The sequence below is a fragment of the Trichechus manatus genome, unplaced genomic scaffold (assembly GCF_000243295.1).
Source record: "Trichechus manatus latirostris isolate Lorelei unplaced genomic scaffold, TriManLat1.0 scaffold00232, whole genome shotgun sequence".
NCBI lineage: Eukaryota > Metazoa > Chordata > Mammalia > Sirenia > Trichechidae > Trichechus > Trichechus manatus.
The window spans coordinates 1,986,490-2,006,909 of record NW_004444168.1 but is presented as its reverse complement, the minus strand read 5'-3'; the positions used below and the strand labels follow the sequence as shown (position 1 = coordinate 2,006,909).

Below are 20,420 nucleotides of genomic sequence, written 5' to 3'. Positions count from 1 at the left end.
TAGCACTGGATCCCAGCTGCATGTGTGTGTGTCAGAGCCAGGGGTACTGGAGGCAGAGCTTATTACCTGACCCTCACACCACTATGTGTGTAAAGAACACTGAGTCTCCTAGGTAAAGCGCTAATATTTTGTGGGCCTTCAAGCTACCATTATAAACAGTACCTTATAAAACAAGTTATCCAGCTGTGTGTTAAGCACTATATTCTCTCTAATTGTTTCCCCTGGATCTTTATTGAAGTGATGTTTAAACATTCTCATCTTATCTCAAATGTGATATAGAATATTGAAAGAAAGAGCATGTGTCCAAGCTTGGGCCAGTGCCCAATAGAATGGGTGATAGAGACTTCCCCAAGAGAAAGGTAAATTGTTCTAGCTACAAGAGTCAATCTAGGTAGTCCAGCAACACCCCCACTCCAAAAAAAAAACAACAAAAACTGACAACCTTGGCAGGTCAAAGCTGGACTCAGAAAAGAAGGCAGTTTCTTTTAGGACTGAACCTGGTCCTAGTTCAGGCTCTCTTGCACTTGCTTCCTTGACCTCTTAGATTCCTGACTTGTTCCAGGATCATGGGTCCATGTCTCTTTCCTATGGCTACCTTTATTAACTTTGTAGTTCCCTCCTGGCTCTGATCTAAAGTCCCTCTGTTACCTGGCCCTGAGAAATCCCATTCCCTACAAATTCTGGCTTATCCCTGGCATAGGTGGAATTTCTTGATTTTGACAAATCAGTTTTTACCCTCTTAGCACCCTGCATTTCCATTCCCTCTTCCTTCTGTCTATGCTCATGGTATACCCCTATTCTCCACTCTAGCTATTACTTGTTTTATTTCCCCCTTTACAAGCCATCATTTTGAAAGCAATGTGCACCCACCATCTCCTAACTTTCACCTCCCATCGTCCACCTGCATTTCGTCAAAGGGGAGAATATGAGCAAGGTACAAAGATGAGGGACAATGTGGCATGTACAAGGAAACTATAAGCAATTCAAGATGCCTTGAACATAAAGAGGGGTCCCTGGATGGTGCAAATGGTTAATGCGCTAAGCTGCTAACCAAAAGGTTGGTGGTTAAAGTCCACCCAGAGGCACCTCAGAAAAAAGGCCCGGTGATCTGCTTTTGAAAATCGGTCATTGAAAACCCAATGGAGGACACACATGGGTCATCCTAAGTTGGAACTGACAGCAACCAGTATGGTATGGTATGGAGCATAAAAGAAAGGAGAGAAAATAAGTGATGAGAGTAGTGTGGAAAGTGATTTGAGAAACTGTTCGAGAAAGAGGCAGGAGCCAGACCCTTGGAATATAGACAAGCAAAGCAGCAATTACAAGACATGTAATTGTAAGAATTACCATGATGAGGTACAAAGGATTCTGGCTGAGCACCTAACCCAGACTTGTGGGATTAAGGAAAGTTTCTCAGAGGAGTTTTGTTTTCTGCAACTCTTTTTCCAAGATCAGCAAACTCATGTCCTTGACTTCTTTGAACACTCCCCTAGCTCCTGTACTAACAAAGACCAGAAGTCCCCTAAGGATGGTGCATCCTCTGCAGACCTCTCAAGAGGTGGCTTTTCATCCTCCCACGACCCATGTATCACAGAGTTGGGGTCTTCTGTTCTCACTGACACTTCTTCACTCAGTAGACCCTCTGCTCCCATGAAACTCATGCATACATTGTGCTATCCTCTTCCCTTTGTCATTGCTAACAACTACCAATCTTCTGGAGCTTACCTATTGTTCGCTTTAGACTTTGTCACCTACCTCATGGTTCCCCTCTCCTCTCCATATCCAACTGAGGCTTCATGGTCTATTAGTTCACCCTTTTCCCTCTGTTTTTCCATCCCACTCATCCGATAAAATCACAACTTTTGATAAACTAAACATTCTCCATAATGCATCCAACCAGCTGAGCTCTGCTAGAGAAAATGATTGATACCACTAGAAATCCATGGTCACCAACTCTCAAGTGGACCTTCAACATTCTCCTGTAGTATTACTCCTAGAATATAATAGTAATATTACAGCTTCTACTTTCCTTCTCCCATTGTATTTCAGTTTTCTTAAACCACCTTGATTCCTAAATCCCATCCACTCACACACACACACACACACACACACACACACACACTCACACACACACATACTTCACTCTCTGATAATCAGGTCTCCAACTTCACAGAGAAAATAGAAACTATTAGACAGCAGCTCCCCATAAAATCTACAAATCTACTGTGTTAGTTAAGATGCAGGCTAGGTTGCTATGATAACAGAGAAAAAAATTATAGGGATTTAGGATTGTAGATTTGCTCTTTCTCATGTAGAAGAACCAGGGATGGTAAAATGGCTTGATGGTATAGGAGACCTAGGCTTCTTCCATCTTGACCTAGGCTTCTTCCATCCCAGCATGTTACACTTACTGTGTAGTTGAAGATGACTTACCCTCTCATCCACATTCCAGACTGCAGGAAGGGGCAATAGAAACAGAAAGTCCACTCCTCTCCTTTAAAAGCTTGATCTCGAAGCTACACTTATCGCTTCCACTCACACCTACCGGCTAAAGCCTAGTCATATAGCGATACTTAGCTGCAAAGAAGGCCAGGAAGTATAACTGCATCTGGTTAGCCATGACTTATTTTCATATACAGTCATCCTCTCCTACTAACTTCCTGTTACAGTTGAGTCTAGGACCCTCCACTTCTGCTATAGATTCCATAACTTCCAGCCTTCTCAGGAACCTTGCAGTATTAATTAGGCACTCTTCACTCCTGTGTCTTCAGCCTTTTCTATATATTAGAGTGATTTCATCAAGGAGAGAAGGATGCTCTAGTTCGCCCATCTTAAAAGAAAAAAAAGGTGGGGGCGGGGGGAATCTTGTATTCCACATCCTCCTCTAGTTACCACCCTCTTTCCTTTAATAACTATACTCCTGAAAGACTTACCTAACATCACTCACTCTGCTTCCTCACACCACATTCAGTTTTCATTCCACCTAATCTGTCTCCTGCTTCTAAATCTCACCAAAATGACTCCTTCTAAAGTTGCCAAGGATCTCTAACTAAATACTTCTCAGTTCTTCTATTAGTTTCTGAGGGCTGCTGTAACAAATTACCACCACCTTGGTGGCTTAAAATGACAGAAATCTATTTTCTCACAGTGCAGTTCTGAAGGCCAGAAGCCTGAAGTCAAGGTGTCAGCAAGGCCACACTCTCTGCAAAGGCTCTAGAGGAGAATCTTTCATCTTCCAGCTCCAGGCATCCCTGCATAATTCCAGTCTCTGCTTTCATCTTCACGTGGCCTTCTACTCTTCTCTACGTGCCTCTTGTCTGTGTGAGTCTTATAAGGACAGTAGTCATTGGATGTAGGCCTCACCCGAATAACCCAGGATGATCTCATCTCAAGATCCTTAATTACATCTGCAAAGACCCTTTTTTGCCAAATAAGGTCACATTCACAGGTTCTGGAGGTTAGGACGTGGACATATCTTTTGCGGGGCCATCATTCAACCCACTACCGTCCTCATTTTGCCTGATCCAGGAGCAGCATTTGAATTAGTTCAGCACTTTCTCCTTGAGCCTCTTCTCCCTTAGTTTTTATAATTCCTCGCTCCCCTTGTTTTCCTACTACCTCTCTGTCTGCTCCATCTTGGTCTTTTTTGCAGGCTGGCTTTTCTTTATCCAGCCTTTAAATAATGGTCTTCTCCAAGATTCTGTCCTGGATCCTCATTTCTTCTTATTTTATACACTCTCACTAATTCTATGATTTGCACTACTTCTATATTACTTGTATATCCAAATTCCCACTGGAATTTCTACTTCGATGTCTAATTGTTGTTGTTGTTGTTAGGTGCCGTCGAGTTGGTTCTGACTCATAGTGACCCTATGTACTACAGAACGAAACACTACCTGGTCCTGCGCCATGCTCCCAATCATTGTTATGCTTGAGCCCATTGTTGCAGCCACTGTGTCAGTCATCTCGTTGAGGGTCTTCCTCTTTTTCGCTGACCCTATCTAAGTGGCATCTGAAACTCAACATGTACAAAACTGACCAGATTCACTGGTGGAAGTCAGTGGCATCACTAGCGTTGATGTCACCCAGTGCAGTAATTCATGGTGCCCCCCCCCCATGAACCTCTTCCTGTACCAGACCATACAGAATCTTTAGTAACGTTTTCTGTACTAATGTTCCTCATAAATTGTAATACATATCACTCCTTCTTTTCCTTTAATTACTACTTTATTCTCAAAAAAGTTATTGATACAGGTTCACAAATACTAATTACCACAATATTGTAGCTTAAACAATGGAAAATTTGACAAAATCAGCAACTATAGAAACACCAGCAGCAACGAAAACAACAGTGCATGCTTGTAGCGTGTGCCAATGAAACCACACGATTCAAAGCGTCCTTGTAATTGGGTAATAATGACAGCTCTGAGCAGAGTGCATTAGAAGGTTCAAAAAGTAACTTAGCATAGAGTTTTAACCTTGTAGGTACATTGATACATGTAAGCTGGGCTTACAAAAAGTGTTTTTGTTGTTATAACTAACTACAGGGATATTTTTATAAAAACTAATAAATTTCTGCTGAAACATGGCACAAAAATTTTATAGACAGTCATTTGGGTGTCACCCCCTCTGACAGTGTCACCCAGTACCATCTGCACCCCCTGTACCCCCCTAGAGATGCCACCGGTGGGAGTTGCTGTCTAATAGTTACTATTTTCTCTATGAGATTGGAAGCCAGGTTATTTACTGAGAGTGAAGGATGGTGTGTATGGGTGCATGTATGTGTGTGTATGTCAGGACAGAAGATGAAATTAGAGATTTCAGGAGTCAAGAAACTTTGAAAATATTATTGTGTAAAATAGAAGAGAGAAGGTGATCAGAGAAATATTAGTAAGACTTCTACTCATTCGGGGAACAGCATAGTATGAGCATCTGAATTCTCATTTTAAAAAACCCTGGCTTTGAATTCTGGCTCTTTCACCCAGTAGCTTTGTGGCTTTGGGCAAGTTCATTAAACTCCCTCTCTCTCTCTCTCTTGCTGAGCCACAGTTTTTTCATCTAAAATAGTGATCAATAATATGGGATCTAAATATGTATGTATGTATATATATATATACATATTTTGTATGTGGGGATTAAAGACAATGTATGTAATGTGCCTGGAACATAGTAGGTGCTCATCAAACAGTTCCTATCACTTTGCTGAAGAGTACCACATCCATCCAGTTACCAGAAAGATTATTCATTTTTAACTCATCCTTCTCCCGCATCCTTCACATCCAAACAGTGTCTAAATTCTGTCTCTTTTACCTCCTAAATAGTTCTTGGATCCATTTTCTCCAGTACCTTCATAACTTTGGTTCAGGCCACTATCATCTCTCACCTGAATTACTGTCATGAACTCCCAATTGGTCCCACCTCCTTAAGCTGCTCTTCACAGTAGCTTTCTAAATCTTAACAAATTTCAAGGGCTCTTACTTCTTTCAGAAAAAGCGTCAAGCTTGTAAGGGCCTGCATTTACTGCCTTTTGAGATGGGTAGTTTATTAGTTGTATTAGTTTTCTACTGCTGTAACAAATTACCACAAATATAGTAGCTTAGGAAACCCTGGTGGCATAGTGGTTAAGAGCTACAGCTGCTAACCAAAAGATTGGCTGTTCGAATCCACCAGGCACTCCTTGGAAACCGTATGTGGCAGTTCTACTCTGTCCTATAGGGTCGCTATGAGTCAGAATCAACTGGACGGCAATGAGTTTATAGTAGCTTAAAGCAATACCAATTTATTAACTCATAGATCAGTAGGTCAGAAGTCCAGCATAGTATGGCTGGGTTCTCTGCACAGGGTATCACAAGACTGAATTGTCTTCTGGAGACAGGGAAAAAGTCTGCTTCCAATCTCATTCTTGTCATGGGCAGAATTCAGTTCCTTGTGACTACAGTCCCTGTTTTCTTGCTGGCTGTCAGCCGGGGATTTCTCTCAGCTAGAGGCCTCTCTGGGGTACTTTCCCCATACCCTCCTCTCCATTCTCAAGCTAACAACAAGGTGTCAAATTCTTCCTGTGCTTCAAATCTCTCTAACTTCCTTTTCTGCTACCAGCCTGAAAATCCCTCCACTTTTAAAGGACTCGTGATTAGGTTAGACCTAGTTAGATTATCTATCTTAAGGCCAACTGATTAGTAACATTCATTTCATCTGCAAAATCCCTTTTGCCATAAAAGGTAACATAATCATAGGAGCAGTATCTCATCATATGCCCAGACTCCACCCACACTCAAAGAAAAATATTTTACAAGGGTGAGGGTCATTGGGGCTCATTTTTTAATTCTGCCTACCACAGATAGAGAACCTAGGGAAAGCTTCCCTGAGGAATTGCTGCCTCAGATCAGAAGGATAAGTAGGAGACAATGCAGTAAGGAAGGAAATGAGAAGAGCTAACAGCATGTGCAAAAGAGTATGTAGTTGGAGGAATCAAAGCAAATAAAAGGGACTAAAGGAAGTCCAGCATGCCTACAAGAGAGAGAACAAGGGCCATGGTGGCTTGAATTAAGTTGGAGAGGAAGGTAGGAGCCCAGTCATGCAGATTTTGCAGACCTTGTTAAAGGGTTTTCTTGCAGAAGAGTGGGATAATCCGATTTATTTTCTGAAATATCACTCAGGCTATAAGATAGAGGATGGGTGTAAGAAGGCATCAGTAAAATGTGGTGGACCACTTCAGCTGGGAGAGTAGTGCAAGAGCTCAAGATGCCAGGAGGGTAATGTCAGTGAAGACAGAAACTGACTGATTCAAGGAACACTTGTTATTGTTGTTAGGTGCCGTCTAGTCAGTTCCGACTCATAGCAACCCTAGGTACAACAGAACAAAACACTGCCCAGTTCTGCATCATCCTCACCATCATTATATTGGAGCCACTGTGTCAATCCATTTCATTGAGGGTCTTCCTTTTTTTCGATGACCCTCTGCTTTACCAACTATGATGCCCTTCTCCAGGTACTGATCCCTCCTGATAATATGTCCAAAGTATGTGAAATGTAGTTTCACCGTCTTTGCCTCTAAGGAGCATTCTGGTCGTACTTCTTCCAAGACAGATTTGTTCGTTCTTTTTGGCAGTCCATGCTATATCCAATTTTCTTCACCAACACCACAATTCAAAGACATCAATTCTTCTTCCTTCTTGCTTGTTCATCGTCTAGCTTCCCATGCATAAGAGGCGATTGAAAACATCATGGCTTGGGTCAGATGAAACTTAGTCTTCAAAGTGACATCTTTGCTTTTTAACACTTTAAAGAGGTCTTTCGCAGCATATTTGCCCAGTGCAACGCGTCTTTTGATTTCTTGACTGCTGCTTCCATGGGTGTTGATTGTGGATCCAAGTAAAATGACATCCTTGACAACTTCAATCTTTTCTCCATTTATCATGATGTTGTTTATTGGTCCAATTGTGAGGATTTTTGTTTTCTTTATGTAAGGTATAATCCATACTGAAATCTGTAGTCTTTGATCTTCACCACTGTTTCAAGTCCTCTTCACTTTCAGCAAGCAAGGTTGTGTCATCTTCATAATGCAGGTTGTTAATGAGTCTTCCTTCAATCCTGATGTCCCATTTTTCTTCATACAGTCCAGCTTCTCGGATTATTTGCTCAGCATACAGATTGAATAGGTATGGTGAAAGAATACAACCCTGACACACACCTTTCCTGACTTTAAATCATGCAGTACCCCCCTTGTTCTGTTTGAACAACTGTCTCTTGATGTATGTACAGGTTCCTCACGAGCACAATTAAGTGTTCTGGAATTCCCATTTTTCGAAATGTTACCCATGATTTGTTATGATCCACACAGTCGAATGCCTTTATAGTCAATAAAACACAGGTAAACATCTTTCTGGTATTCTCTGCTTTCAGCCAGGATCCATCAGACGTCAGCTATGATACCCCTGGTTCCACATCCTCTTCTGAATCTGGCTTGAATTTCTGGCAGTTCCCCATCAATATGCTGCTGCTGCCACTTTTGAATGATCTTCAGCGAAATTTTACTTGCGTGTGATATTAATGATACTGTTCGATAATTTCCGAATTCTGTTGGATTACAGTTCTTGGGAATAGGCATAAATATGGATCTCTTCCAGCTGGTTGGCCAGATAGCTGTCTTCCAAATTTCTTGGCAACACGACTTTGTGATTGATTATGAGAGTGATGGAGCTAGATTTCCCATGAAGCAGATTCTAAGACTGAAATGTTTACTAAGGAGTGCTGTTGGCATCAACACCAGTGCAAGAGAGAGGGCAAAAGCAGAATTGGGCAAAGGGAGAAACTAAGCAGTAATTCAGTCCCAACGAAGGCCTCTATCAATCCCATGAGGAGCTCTGGGGCTGTGAAGGTCATTCAGAGCTGTCCTCCATTAAGGTGAGGGGCTGAAACTTTATACTTCTGCATTGATCAGGCATTGAAAATAGGATGCCCTAGAAAGTGAACATCACCTTGGATAAACCAGCTCTCTGCAGCTCAGGTATGAAGCTGACAATAAATCCAGCTTGAGATGAGAATAAATCCTTCATTTTTGAAGGGGTCTGGGTTTTGTATCACAGCCTCCACCACAGGGGTGAAGGAGCATAAGGGAGTAAGGCATTGAGGATGACTCCTAAATTTCTGACTTGTGCAACCTAGTGGATGCATTTATCACATATATTGCAATAATTTTTCCCCACTAGATTGGGAGCTACTCAGGCACAGACTGTATTGGACAGCCAGGGTGCAGCCCTATACCTGGCACATAGTTTGCTGAATAAGTGAATACCTGTCCACGGCTCCTATTTCCACTTTTCTCTCCTCAACATTCCCTTTGCTCCCCTGCCCTCATCTCCCCCCTCCATCCAATGTGGGAAAAGTCCAGCAGGTTATCTGAGGCCCCACCTGGGCTGGCACTGAACAAACAGCAAATCAGGCTCCTCTGATGGGCAAGGCAGGTACTGCCAGGAGGAAGGAAAGTGGGGCAGCTGAGGACATCCCCATCCATCTCAGGCTGAAACTGTTCAATTCTCTAGCCGCTATAAACTCAGTTCTGGCTAGACCAGGTCCTCGGAATTCGCTATAATCCACAAACCATCCCCACGCTAATCTGCTTTTTGACTGATGCCGCCATCTCTTGCAGCTACTGATGGGGACTGAAGGACAGAAGTTCAGGTCATATTGGCGTTTGTTAGGAACAGAGGAGGATGGAGAGCGGGCAAGGCTGGTAGGGGGCAAGTCCTTCCCCAAGAAGCTGAACCCACCTCAGTCCTGCACACGTCGTTCCCTTCTGCTTTGTTCCCGCTACCCCTCAGTGACGCAGCCCCCTTCCGGCCCCCTCTCGTGGGAACCTGGTGCCCTACACAGGCCGCTCCACCTGCGCTGAGAGCAAACAGGGAGCGTCAGCGTGTCAGGTGGGAGTGGGCGCTGCCTGGAGACCGCGCAGAAAGCCAGCCTCCTCTTCCCCTTCTCTGCCTGCGCTGGCCTCGGATTGGAACCATACTCTTACCCCATCTTCGTTTATCCTAGACACTTCTCACCACCACCTCTGGCTGCCCTCAAAGCCCAAGTCAGACTCGTCCTCCAGGCAGCCCTTTCCCCTGCCAGGGCTTCCCTGGGGACAAATGCCCTCCTTCCCCCTACCCTCCTCCCACCCGCTACTGAAGGTTCTTGGCAGCCTTGGGTGGAAGCCTGGGTTTGGGCCTTGGGTCGGATGTGGACAGTGCTGGGGCAGATGCAGAGGCTACCCCAGCCCCGCGGTGAGGAGCTGCCCAGCATCAGGGTAGCGAGAAAGCCGCAGTCACTGACCCATGCGGCATAGTACCGCACACTCCGCTCTTTGCTGGGGCTAAGGCATCTGCGCCGCAGAGGATGACCCCCACGCGTAGCCCTAGTCTCCGAAGCCACCTGCACGTCCCCTGCCCCATGCGGAGAGATACTGGACCCTGGGCAGCAGCGTCCTGCTCCACCCTTCTTAACCCCCCATCGCCACTCTCCCCGCCCACCCCCTCCAACACTCTCTCTCTCCCCTCAAGATTTCCCCGGAATCGGGGGCGGGGGAAGCGGGAGAGAAGGAAATCTCTAAGAGATTCCTTAGAGATTCTAAACCTCTAAGGAAGGGGTGACCCTTGGAGGACAGCCACGCGGGGAGGGGGCGGGTGAGTCCAGAGCGGGGGTGGGGGTAGAGAGATCACCTGGCGGGACAGACGAGGCCCCGCGCCTGGGAGGCAAGAGCGCCCAGGCAGGGCGCGCAGAGGGAAGCGGAGGCGCGGGGCCGGAGCTGGGGGCGGGGACCAGGCGGGCGGGCGCGGGGGGGGGGGCGGGGCGCCTGAGCAAGAATCGCCGCGTGAGCAGGTGGAGCCGCGGCAGGAGCCCGCCGGGGTCAGCGGAGGGAGGCAGCGGGCCCCGCTGGGGCCATGGAGCTGCTGAGGCTGAACCGGAGCGTGCCGGGTCCAGGACCCGGGCCGGGGGCTTCTCTGTGCCGCCCTGGGGGCTTCCTCCTCAACAGCAGCAGTGCCAGCAACCTCAGCTGCGAGCCCCCACGCATCCGCGGAGCCGGGACACGAGGTGGGTTCTCCCTAACCTTCCTCACAAGCGCCTTCTCACAGCACCCCAGAGCAGTAATAGAAGCCCCCCCACGGCCTCTACACTGCCTCCTCAAACGGCCACACCGTCCCCTTCGGAGTACTCCCTCAGCTGCCCCGCACACAGGCGATCCCCACCACCACACCATCTCCTCACAGCCCTCACCCAACATACATCTCTGTCCTTGACCTGGAGAGTTGGGAGACAAGGACCTCTTCTTGTCAACCCTTCAAGGTCTCTCTTTTCCTTTTAAATCTAGTTCATGGTGCCACACTGGGGAAGGGAAGGAAGAAAGGAAGGCAAGATTGAGAAAAAGAAGGGGTCTGGTTGGAAGAGGGAGCATTCTGGAAGGTCTGAACGGGAAGTTAGAGTTGTAATCTCCTATGTCTCCCAACCTAAGCCCCAGCCCTCCCAAAGGAGATCCTCACACCTGACCCCCTGGGGACTGTTCCCCATTTTGCTCATCCTCAAACCCCTCTGTCTCCCAAGTTGGAGTTTTGCTCACGGCTCTGTACTCTCTCTCTGTCTCCAGGTGATGTCTCCAGGCCTCCTTCCCATCCTGCCTCTCCTTAAATCTCACCCTCTTCCAAGAGCCAGGCTGCCCACTCCCATCACCTCTGTCCCTTTGTGCCACCATCTTCTTCCCCTTCCTGCCCTCTTCAGACTACTTCCAATCACCCAGTCCCGGAGACAGACTTTCACTCCTCCCATCAGCTCACATCAGCATTTTCTTGATAACCTAGCTCAAGATACATTTTCCCCCTCCTGCATCCCTCCTTTCTTCAATGTTTATTGAACACCTGATCTCCCAGTCCTGGGGACACAAGGATGTCCTCATAGTCAAGTACAGAGGAGAGACAAGCTAATGGATAAATCACAGTCAGAGTAGCAAGTGGTGTGAGAGGGTCTGAACTGTCAGTGCCCAAAGGAGAGAATTAATTAGTTCAGACTGATGGGGTCCAAGAACTTCACAGAGGAGGGGAGCTGGGTCTTGGAATTGGAGTTCCGTCGGCAGAAAAGGAAGGAGAGGAATTGCAGGAGCAAGAACAGTGTTAAGAAGGGAAAAGTTGGAATAAATTGTAGTTCAAGCATTTATTTACTCCACAAACTAATGCATTCTTTCTCAGTTCAGTTGTTACACATGCTTACTTAGATTCTTTCAGTCAACAAATATTTATTGAACCAGAGACTGTGCTAGGTCCCGGGGAATGAGTTGAACAAAACTGAAACAGTCCCTACTTCATAGAGCTCACAGTTTAGTGGTGGGGACAGACAAGTAACCAGGGAATTGCAGCCCTAAAAGGAAAGTACTTTATAGGGCTGTGGGAACAAAGAAGAAGAACAAACCCAGACTTAGGAATCAAGTCTGAGGAAGTGATGTCTAAGGTGAAATCAGAAAGATGAGGGAGAGCCAGCCAAGTGAAGGGGAAGAAGAGGCAAAAAACATCCTAAGCAGAGGAAAGTATGTGTAAAAGCCCAAAGTGTAAATCCATAGCACTTTTATTCATTGTGACATAGTTTCTGAGTGATTGGAACATGTACCATTAGAGGGAAATAATGAGCCCTCAGGCTAGAGATCAAACAAGTGTATTTACGAAGAGTCTTATAGACCTAACTAAGGGAGGGTAGATTTTATCCCGAAGGCAATGGGAACAAACTGAAGGGTTTTAAACCTGGATTCGTTGTATAGTGTAGAGGATGGACTGGATGACATGAGATGGAGGGCAAAGGAACACTTTAGATGGCTTTTACAGTGATCCAGGTGAAGGGAGATGCTTAGACAAAGGTACTGGCAGTGGGGATGGAGAGACGTGGATGGATTTGAGAGCCACTTCTGGAAGTAGAATCAACAAGTCTTGGTGATTAGAAGTGGAAATGGGAAGAGAGGTCAAGGTATGACATCCAGGTTTCTGGCTTGGGCATTTGGATGGATGTTGGTGCTGTATAATGAGAAGGATAACAAAGGAGGAAAAACAGCTTTGGAAGAGGAGATTATAAATTCATTTGGAACCCAATGAGTTTAAATGCCAGTGAGAGATCCAGGTGGAGTTGCCCAGTAAGCTATTGAATCCATGAGTCTGGAACTTAAGGGAGAAGTCTGAGCTATTAATACAGACTCAAAAGGCCTTTGCCTAGAGGAGGTAGTGGAATCCACGGGAATAAATAAAATCATCCAAAGACTGTGTAGAATGAAAAGAAAAGAGGTCCTAGGACAGAACCCTGTGGAAACTCAATATTTAAAAGCCAGGCAGAGGAAGGAGAGTCCGTGGAATAGATTTAGAACGAACTATCAGAGAGACACGGGCTATGTCCTTCCAGAAGCCAAGGGAAAAGAGAGTTTCAAGTAGGGTGGGGTCCAAAACCAAACCCATTACCCGTGAGTCGATTCCAACTCATAGCGACCCTATAGGACAGCGTAGAACTGCACCATGGGGTTTCCAAGGCTGTAATCTTTACGGAAGCAGACTTCCACATCTTTCTTCTGCAGGGCAGCTGGTGGGTTCTAACCGCCACCTTTTGGTTAGCAGCCAAGCGCTTAACTGCTGAACCACTGGGGCTCCTTCAGGGTGGGGTAAATGATGTCAAATACTGCCGATGTACTTGGATAAGGACAGAACAGTGACCTTCATATTCAATAACAAGGAAGTTCTTAGGTGGAATTGTGGGTGCTGAGGCCTGACTGCAGTAGGTTAAAGACTGGGCCAGTGGGAGAGGGGGTTTGAGAAGTGAACTAGGGTGTGTAGACACAACTTTCAAGAAGTTTTGTAGGGAGAGAGAGAAACAAAGAAAAACAGGATAGTGGTGGAAAATTCATGGGATTAAGGAAGAAATATGTGTGTGTGTGTATGTATAGTTTTGTCTTTTGGATTTTTTTTTTTTTTTTTTTTGGTAGTAGAGACAAGAGCATTTTAAAAATTTTGATGGGAAATGGGGCAGGAGAGAGGAAGGCTGAAGGTGCAGAAGAGAGGACAGGGGATAGTCAATTCAGTAAAGGTCCCTGAGAAAGCAGGATCTGAAGCAATTCAAAGCACAGGTGCAAGAAGTGGCCTCACACATCTGGAAGTTGTTGATCACACACTTTTTGGTGTTACCAAGGCAGTCAGAAGTTACTCACAGAGACTCTGTTACCTACACTCACTCAGATATTACCCCTACGGATGCTTATGTCACCCAGGCTCACTCCAGTGTTACCAATAGAAATTATCCTGATATAATCCATAGAGACTTGAGTGTTACCATGTTCACTCAAATGCTACCACAGAAACACAGACATTACCCACACTTGCTTTCATATTGCTCACAGTGATTTAGATGTTACCTATCCATGGAACACTACTCATTTTCGTTTTATTATTAACCACACAAAATCAGATGGTACCCATGCTCACTTAGGTAACCCTCCTCCATATATTACCCATAAAATCATAGATACTACTTTCACACACTCAGGTATTACCACAGAGACTCAAATATTACTTATGCTCATTCAGATGCTCAATTAATTTCACTCAACCAGATGTCACTCATACTGTCTTAAATATTGCCTGCACATACTTCTTCTCACTTAGCTATTACCATCATCATTTGGATAGTCTCCCATTCGCACAGCTGTTACCCACAGATCCCTGATGTAAACCATACTTCCTCAAGATGTTTTCAAGATGTTATCTACAGACTCTTGGACATCACCCTTGCTTGTTCAAATGTTACAGTATTACTCATATTACCTACGCTTGAATATTACCCACACTCAATCAGATATTACCTATAGACATGTACGTGTTAACCTTCTCTGTATATTGCCCACAGAAACTTGTGTTACTCTCACCCACCCAGATATTCTCTCAAAGACTAAGATATTACCCAATGGTCACTCCAATATTACTTATACACTCTTGGGTATTACGCTTGCTCCCTCAATTATTACCCATTGACACTTGGATGTCCCTCCATTCAACCAGCTGTTACCCACAGTTAGTTGGATACTATCTGCTTGTCACAGAGACAGGGGTATTACTTTGATGTCTATGTGCATGGGTGATCAGGTCCAACACACCAATGTAAGGCAGAATTTGAAGCATCAACAGCTTCAGTGTTCTATGGAATCCTTTCATAGAAAAGCTTTTTTTTTTTTTTTTTTTCATCATATTGTCTGTATTTCTGTGCTCGTGCTTTCTCTGCCATAATCTGGATGGAACGAACGAAAGTCCTCAAGACCCCAGAAGCAGAACTGAACTGTCCCAGTCTTCTGAGTCCCCTGGTCTGATTTTCTGTTCGCCTGTCATCCCCGGTAGGCTGATGCCCACAGGCAGACTGTCAGGGCACTAGTAGCTGTATTCCAGGAAGTGCCATCTCCCATCCTTCCACCTTTGCCTTAGGTTCCTAGTCACTTCAGCCACCGTGGTCACTCATATTCTGTCACACATATAGATGCATACACACACACACACACACACACACACAGGAGTTTTAATTCTAAGATTGCTTTTAATTAGTCTTTTTCACATCGCCTAACTGTTCAACAGCAAAGAAGTGGAGAGATAGTGGTGGCTGGAAAATAAGGTAATATGTCTAGGAATGCCCAGTAAAAACAGCAAAGCACTGTACAACTGCTGATTATTTTTATTGGGACTTTGTCCTCTAATTTTCCGCAGTCCACAAGCAGATTAGGAACTTCATAAGGATGGAGCCTAGCCTCATCTTTCTGCTCCACCACAATTAGCCAAGCCCAAAGACAGACACATGGGTCATATCAGCCAAATGAATGAAGGAGAAATGTACTTTGCACATTTCAGAGTGCTGTACAACTTAAGAAGGTGTGGTTACTGCATCAAAAATCAGTTGAGGAGAGACATCCAGAATAGGATGTGAGAGAGATGATGGAACGAGAGAGAGTAAGGAGTGGGAGAGAGAGGCAGAGAGGATGAGGGGAGGGAGGGACACAGAATGCAAGATAGACTACCTAGTTTTCCAGGTCTAAGGGCTTCTCTGATACAGATCTTCCAAAAGTTCTTAATTTCCCCTTACATACACACACACACCTCAAATTTGTCACACATAAGCATTTCCTACAGAGAGGGGTCCAGCTTCCAAATAAGACACAGATGGTTTGTATATGATAGCAAAAGTAAAGCATCAGAAGTCACAACTTGTTGACCCTCCAACATGTGTCTTCAACAAGACAGAGGCAGAGAGAAGGCATGCTGGAGATTTAGAGGCACAGAGGTGAGAGCTGGACATGGAAGGAAAAGGCAGGTGCACTTACGTGGAGAGAGACAGAGATTCACAAGATTTGTAAACAAGCACTTAGGAGTGCCTCCTTTGTGCTGGACATCATGCAGAGTGCTGGGGAGAAAAAGATAGACCTTGTCCCTGTCCTCAAGAAGCTCATAGTTTGTGGGGGAGGTAGAGAATTAAACATTACAATACAGTGAGAAATGCATGATAGAATGGGGGGGGGGACACTGAGATTGAGATTAAAATTTGATTAAGAGAAGGAGGCAGCATGATGAATGACAGAAACCAGGGAACAGTAGGAGGCCAAACATTTTAAGGATTTAGAGACTTGGATTCTATTCTGATTCAGCTTCTTACTAGCTGTGTGACCTTGGGCAAGTTATTTCACTGCTGGGCTCAGTTTAGGGATCTCTTTCATAAATAGCACTGTTGATGTCTACAACAGCTTCTAGATAAGCTAATTATTGTTATGAGAAAACAGTTCAACGTGAGGGCTAAAGCAAGAGTCAGCCAATGTATGGGGCTGTGGAAGTGGGAGCTGCAGCTCTGGGCCTTCCTTCCCCCTACCTGGGAGACTCTGCTGCCTGCCCTGTCTCCCTTCCAGCACCAGTCTCCCTTATGTTGAGGCCAGGAGTGTGGGTAATTTAATCCAGTTTCATTCAATTCGTCTAGGCACCTACTGGCCTAGGAGTCTACTTGACAATGATATGGAGACCCAAAGATGAATCCATCTCCCAATAGAAGTTGATTCAGATGAATGGGGTCAGCCCTCCCAGCCCTCTGTCTAGCCCAGCAACATTAGGTGTCCCTCCTCTGAGCTCTCACAGCACCTTGTACTCCCTCAGTCTCACCCCTTATCATACCGTGTGGCAACTGTCTGTTTATGTATCTGGGTTCCCCTCTAGATTGTGGCAGGAAATTTGTCATATTCATCTCTTTGTCCCCAGTGCTTGGCACAGAGGTTAAAAAAAAAAAAAAAAAAAAAGCCTATTGCCGTTGAGTTGATTCTGATTGTTGAGTGAGAATGAATGTTTGGAGATAATTAAAATACAAAATAGAAAGTAAAAAGGACTCTAGTAGATATATATAAGGAACATGCATGGATCAGAGAAAGGGGAAATTAATTCTAAATGCAATGTTCAGAAAGGCCTTACAGAAGAGGTGGCAGTTGATCTGAGTCTTGAAGGACAAGGCATGAACAGGAGTTCACCAGATATGGAAGATAAGTTTGTGATGAGGAGAGAGGGGGTTGCTGAAGGAACATTCCAGGCTGAGAAACCAGTGAGAGCAGGAAGGAAGTCATGAGTGCACATGATGCATTAAAAAAAACTGAGTCATCCAGTAGCTTAAGCAGGTGCATAGTAGGGAGGATATGAAAGGGAGAGGGCAGTGCTTGGAGGACCTTGATGATATGCTAAGAGGTTATAGATAGTAGAGAATAGATGAAGGTTTTTTGTTGTTGTTGTTTGTTTTCGTTTTTAAGAGAATAAGGACATGATCTGACCTGGGTTTCAAAAGTTGTTGGGTGGTCAGCAGTGTCAGATGTTACAGGGAGGCCAAGTAGAATACGCTGAGAAGGGACCTTTGAATTTGTGAGTTAAAGGTTAGTGACCTTGGGAAGAAGTATCCAAACAGTGATGGAGGTGGGCAGTATTGGATTATAACTGATTGAAGAGTGAATGGGAAGAGACAAATAATCTTTTCAAGAAGTCTGGCTGCAAAGAGAAGGAAGGATTTGGAGCAACCTTGAGAAGAAACAGGCTTTCTTAAGAATGGTGGAACTAGGCCAATTTAACGGATGATGCCTAAAGGAGGTAGAAGGGCAAAGAATTCAAGTTCACCATTTAATGAGTGGGGCCTGGGTTTGGGGGGGTGATCTTGGGATATAAGGGATCTGGCTAGGTAGTGGGGTTGGAGATAAGTGGAATTAACGGGTTTGGTTCAGTGGGGACCAGACCCCTTACTGCCACCTCTCCCTTTTCCCATCCAGAATTGGAGCTGGCCATTAGAATCACCCTTTATGTTGTGATCTTTCTGATGAGCGTTGGAGGAAATGTGCTAATCATCGTGGTCCTGGGGCTGAGCCGACGCATGCGAACGGTCACCAACGCCTTCTTGCTCTCTCTGGCAGTCAGCGACCTCCTGCTGGCTGTGGCCTGCATGCCCTTCACCCTCCTGCCCAATCTCATGGGCACATTCATCTTTGGCACAGTCGTCTGCAAGGCAGTTTCCTACCTCATGGGTGGGTGAGACACCCTTCTTCCCACCCCACCCCCTTCCCTCCTACAGTCCTTGCCAGATGTGGGGATCTTTCCCAATGAGGGGACTGGGGAGTGTGGGAAGTCACACTGGTGAGTGTATAGTGCAAATTTCCAAGGTGATCCCTTCCTCTTTCCTTGCTCAGGGGTATCTGTGAGTGTGTCCACACTGAGCCTCGTGGCCATCGCCCTGGAGCGGTACAGCGCCATCTGCCGGCCACTGCAGGCGCGTGTGTGGCAGACGCGCTCCCACGCGGCTCGCGTGATAGTAGCCACATGGCTGCTGTCCGGACTGCTCATGGTGCCCTACCCCGTGTACACTGCCGTGCAGCCAGCGGGTCCCCGTGTGCTGCAGTGTGTGCATCGCTGGCCCAGTGCGCGTGTCCGCCAGACCTGGTGAGGGGGCCCATGCCCATGACTTATATTTCTAGAAAGTCCCTTCTCCGTATCCATCAGATGCTTACAACCTTTCCTCGGGACCCTCCTCGAGCTGCTCCACAAGTTACCACTTCAGTTCCCATTTAGCACCCACTACCAGGGATTCCCATTTGGAGCCCTACCCCCGTTCTCTAGCCTTGCCCAACGGCACCCCCAAATCCTACTCCTACCTCCGGGATCTGGCCACCAGCCTGGGAACACCAATCCTTGGCCCTTCCCCTCATCTGTGATTGAATGATAGGACACAGACCCGCGTGATCCGTCTGTGTTCCGTCTCTAGGTCGGTGCTGCTGCTCCTGCTCTTGTTCTTCGTCCCGGGTGTGGTTATGGCTGTGGCCTACGGTCTAATCTCCCGCGAGCTCTACCTGGGGCTTCGCTTTGACGGTGACAGTGACAGCGACAGCCAGAGCCGGGTCCGAAGCCAAGGAGGGCTGCAGGGTGGAAAAGGACCAGGTGGGCAAAAACCACCAGGGGCGGAGCCTGAGAGAGTAGGGTGGAGCTTTGGGAGGGGGTGTGGCCTAGAGGGGGCGGGGCGGGAAGAAGGAGCGTGAGCAGGAACTGAAGCTGGAGAAGAGGCTAAGGTTGTATGTGGGACCAGGTGAGGATTGGACGGGAGGTGGGGAGGACCCTGTCTTCTGCTCTGACCACCTACCCTCTGTGCCCAGATCCAGCCCACCGGAACGGACATTGCCGGATCGAGACAGGGCTGGCTGGCGAGGACGGCGATGGCTGCTACGTGCAGCTTCCGCGTTCCCGGCCTGCACTGGAGCTGTCGGCGCTGACGGCGCCCCATCCTGGGCAAGGGCACGGCTCCCAGCCGGTCCAGGCAAAGCTGTTGGCCAAGAAGCGCGTGGTGCGGATGTTGCTGGTGATCGTTGTGCTTTTTTTCCTGTGTTGGCTGCCAGTATACAGTGCCAACACCTGGCGCGCCTTCGACGGTCCTGGTGCACACCGCGCGCTCTCGGGCGCACCGATCTCCTTCATCCACTTGCTGAGCTATGCCTCCGCCTGTGTCAACCCCCTGGTCTACTGCTTCATGCACCGTCGCTTTCGTCAGGCCTGCCTCGAAACATGCTCCCGCTGCTGGCCCCGCGCTCCACGAGCTCGCCCCAGGCCTCTCCCAGATGAGGACCCTCCTACCCCTTCCGTTGCTTCGCTCTCCAGGCTGAGCTACACAACCATCAGCACGCTGGGGCCGGGCTGAGGGATGAAGGGGGGAGTAGGGGCTGAGGCAGGACAGAGACCAATCCCAACAAGCTGGAACCCACCCAGACACAAGAAACACAGACCAAAACTAACTGACACAAGAGACTGACACTTGACAGCATGGACTAACCCCAAAGAACAGGAAAATGTGACTTACCTAACAGACTCCCACACAGGAACTGAGGCACACTCCTGATAGGGGATTGAGCCCAACACTGAGAAACATAGCACGAACCCTGGACAGACACAGAGGCCCCAGCAGTGGCTGTCTCTACACAGTAAGAACTCTGACAGGGGCTGACCTGCCTCTCTCACACACATTCAGTAATGGCACTGATTCCTCTAGGGGACATGGAGCTTGGCACGGGACTGGCTGCTGGGATGCTCCAGGCTGCCCCCAGTTTGACCTCACAGTGCCCTTCCCCTACCAGCACTGAAAACACCTCACCCCTCCCTGACCAACAGACTTTTTTGCACTGAAAAATCCCTTCATCCCTTTCCAGTTAAGGACTTGTCCTGTCCCCCTCCTCCCTCGCCTGGCCTCTTCAAGAAAGAATAAATGATTTGGTTTCCTCCTGAACTTCCTTTATGGTCTTTTTTTGAGCAGGGGATTTTCTGGAGTCCTCGGTGTCAGATCCCTCCCTCAGCTGCCTGCACCTATGTGCAACTGCCTGCCCAAAAGTCCCAGGT

The 20,420-nt window shown here is 46.7% G+C and overlaps 1 protein-coding gene across 2 annotated transcripts; it reads left to right on the top strand.

Moving 5' to 3' along the window:
* Positions 1 to 10,421: 10,421 nt before the first annotated feature.
* On the top strand, positions 10,422 to 19,940 carry CCKBR (cholecystokinin B receptor). Of its 2 annotated transcripts, XM_004389067.2 has the most exons (5): positions 10,422 to 10,572; positions 17,819 to 18,070; positions 18,233 to 18,482; positions 18,805 to 18,962; positions 19,190 to 19,940. In XM_004389067.2, exons 1-5 carry the CDS (start codon positions 10,422 to 10,424, stop codon positions 19,726 to 19,728), a joined length of 1,350 nt encoding a protein of 449 aa, XP_004389124.1. In that variant the 3' UTR covers positions 19,729 to 19,940. The 2 variants fall into 2 exon arrangements, with proteins under 2 accessions (XP_004389124.1, XP_023598812.1); XM_023743044.1 differs by lacking the exon at positions 17,819 to 18,070.
* The last annotated feature ends 480 nt before the right edge of the window (positions 19,941 to 20,420 follow it).

Bases quoted from the DNA above. Each gene is read 5' to 3' on its own strand.
- CCKBR (XM_004389067.2), top strand. From the start codon at position 10,422: ATGGAGCTGCTGAGGCTGAACCGGAGCGTGCCGGGTCCAGGACCCGGG. The intron at 10,573-17,818 runs GTGGGTTCTCCC...TTTCCCATCCAG, and splicing joins CCGCGGAGCCGGGACACGAG to AATTGGAGCTGGCCATTAGA. The intron at 18,963-19,189 runs GTGGAAAAGGAC...CTCTGTGCCCAG, and splicing joins AAGCCAAGGAGGGCTGCAGG to ATCCAGCCCACCGGAACGGA.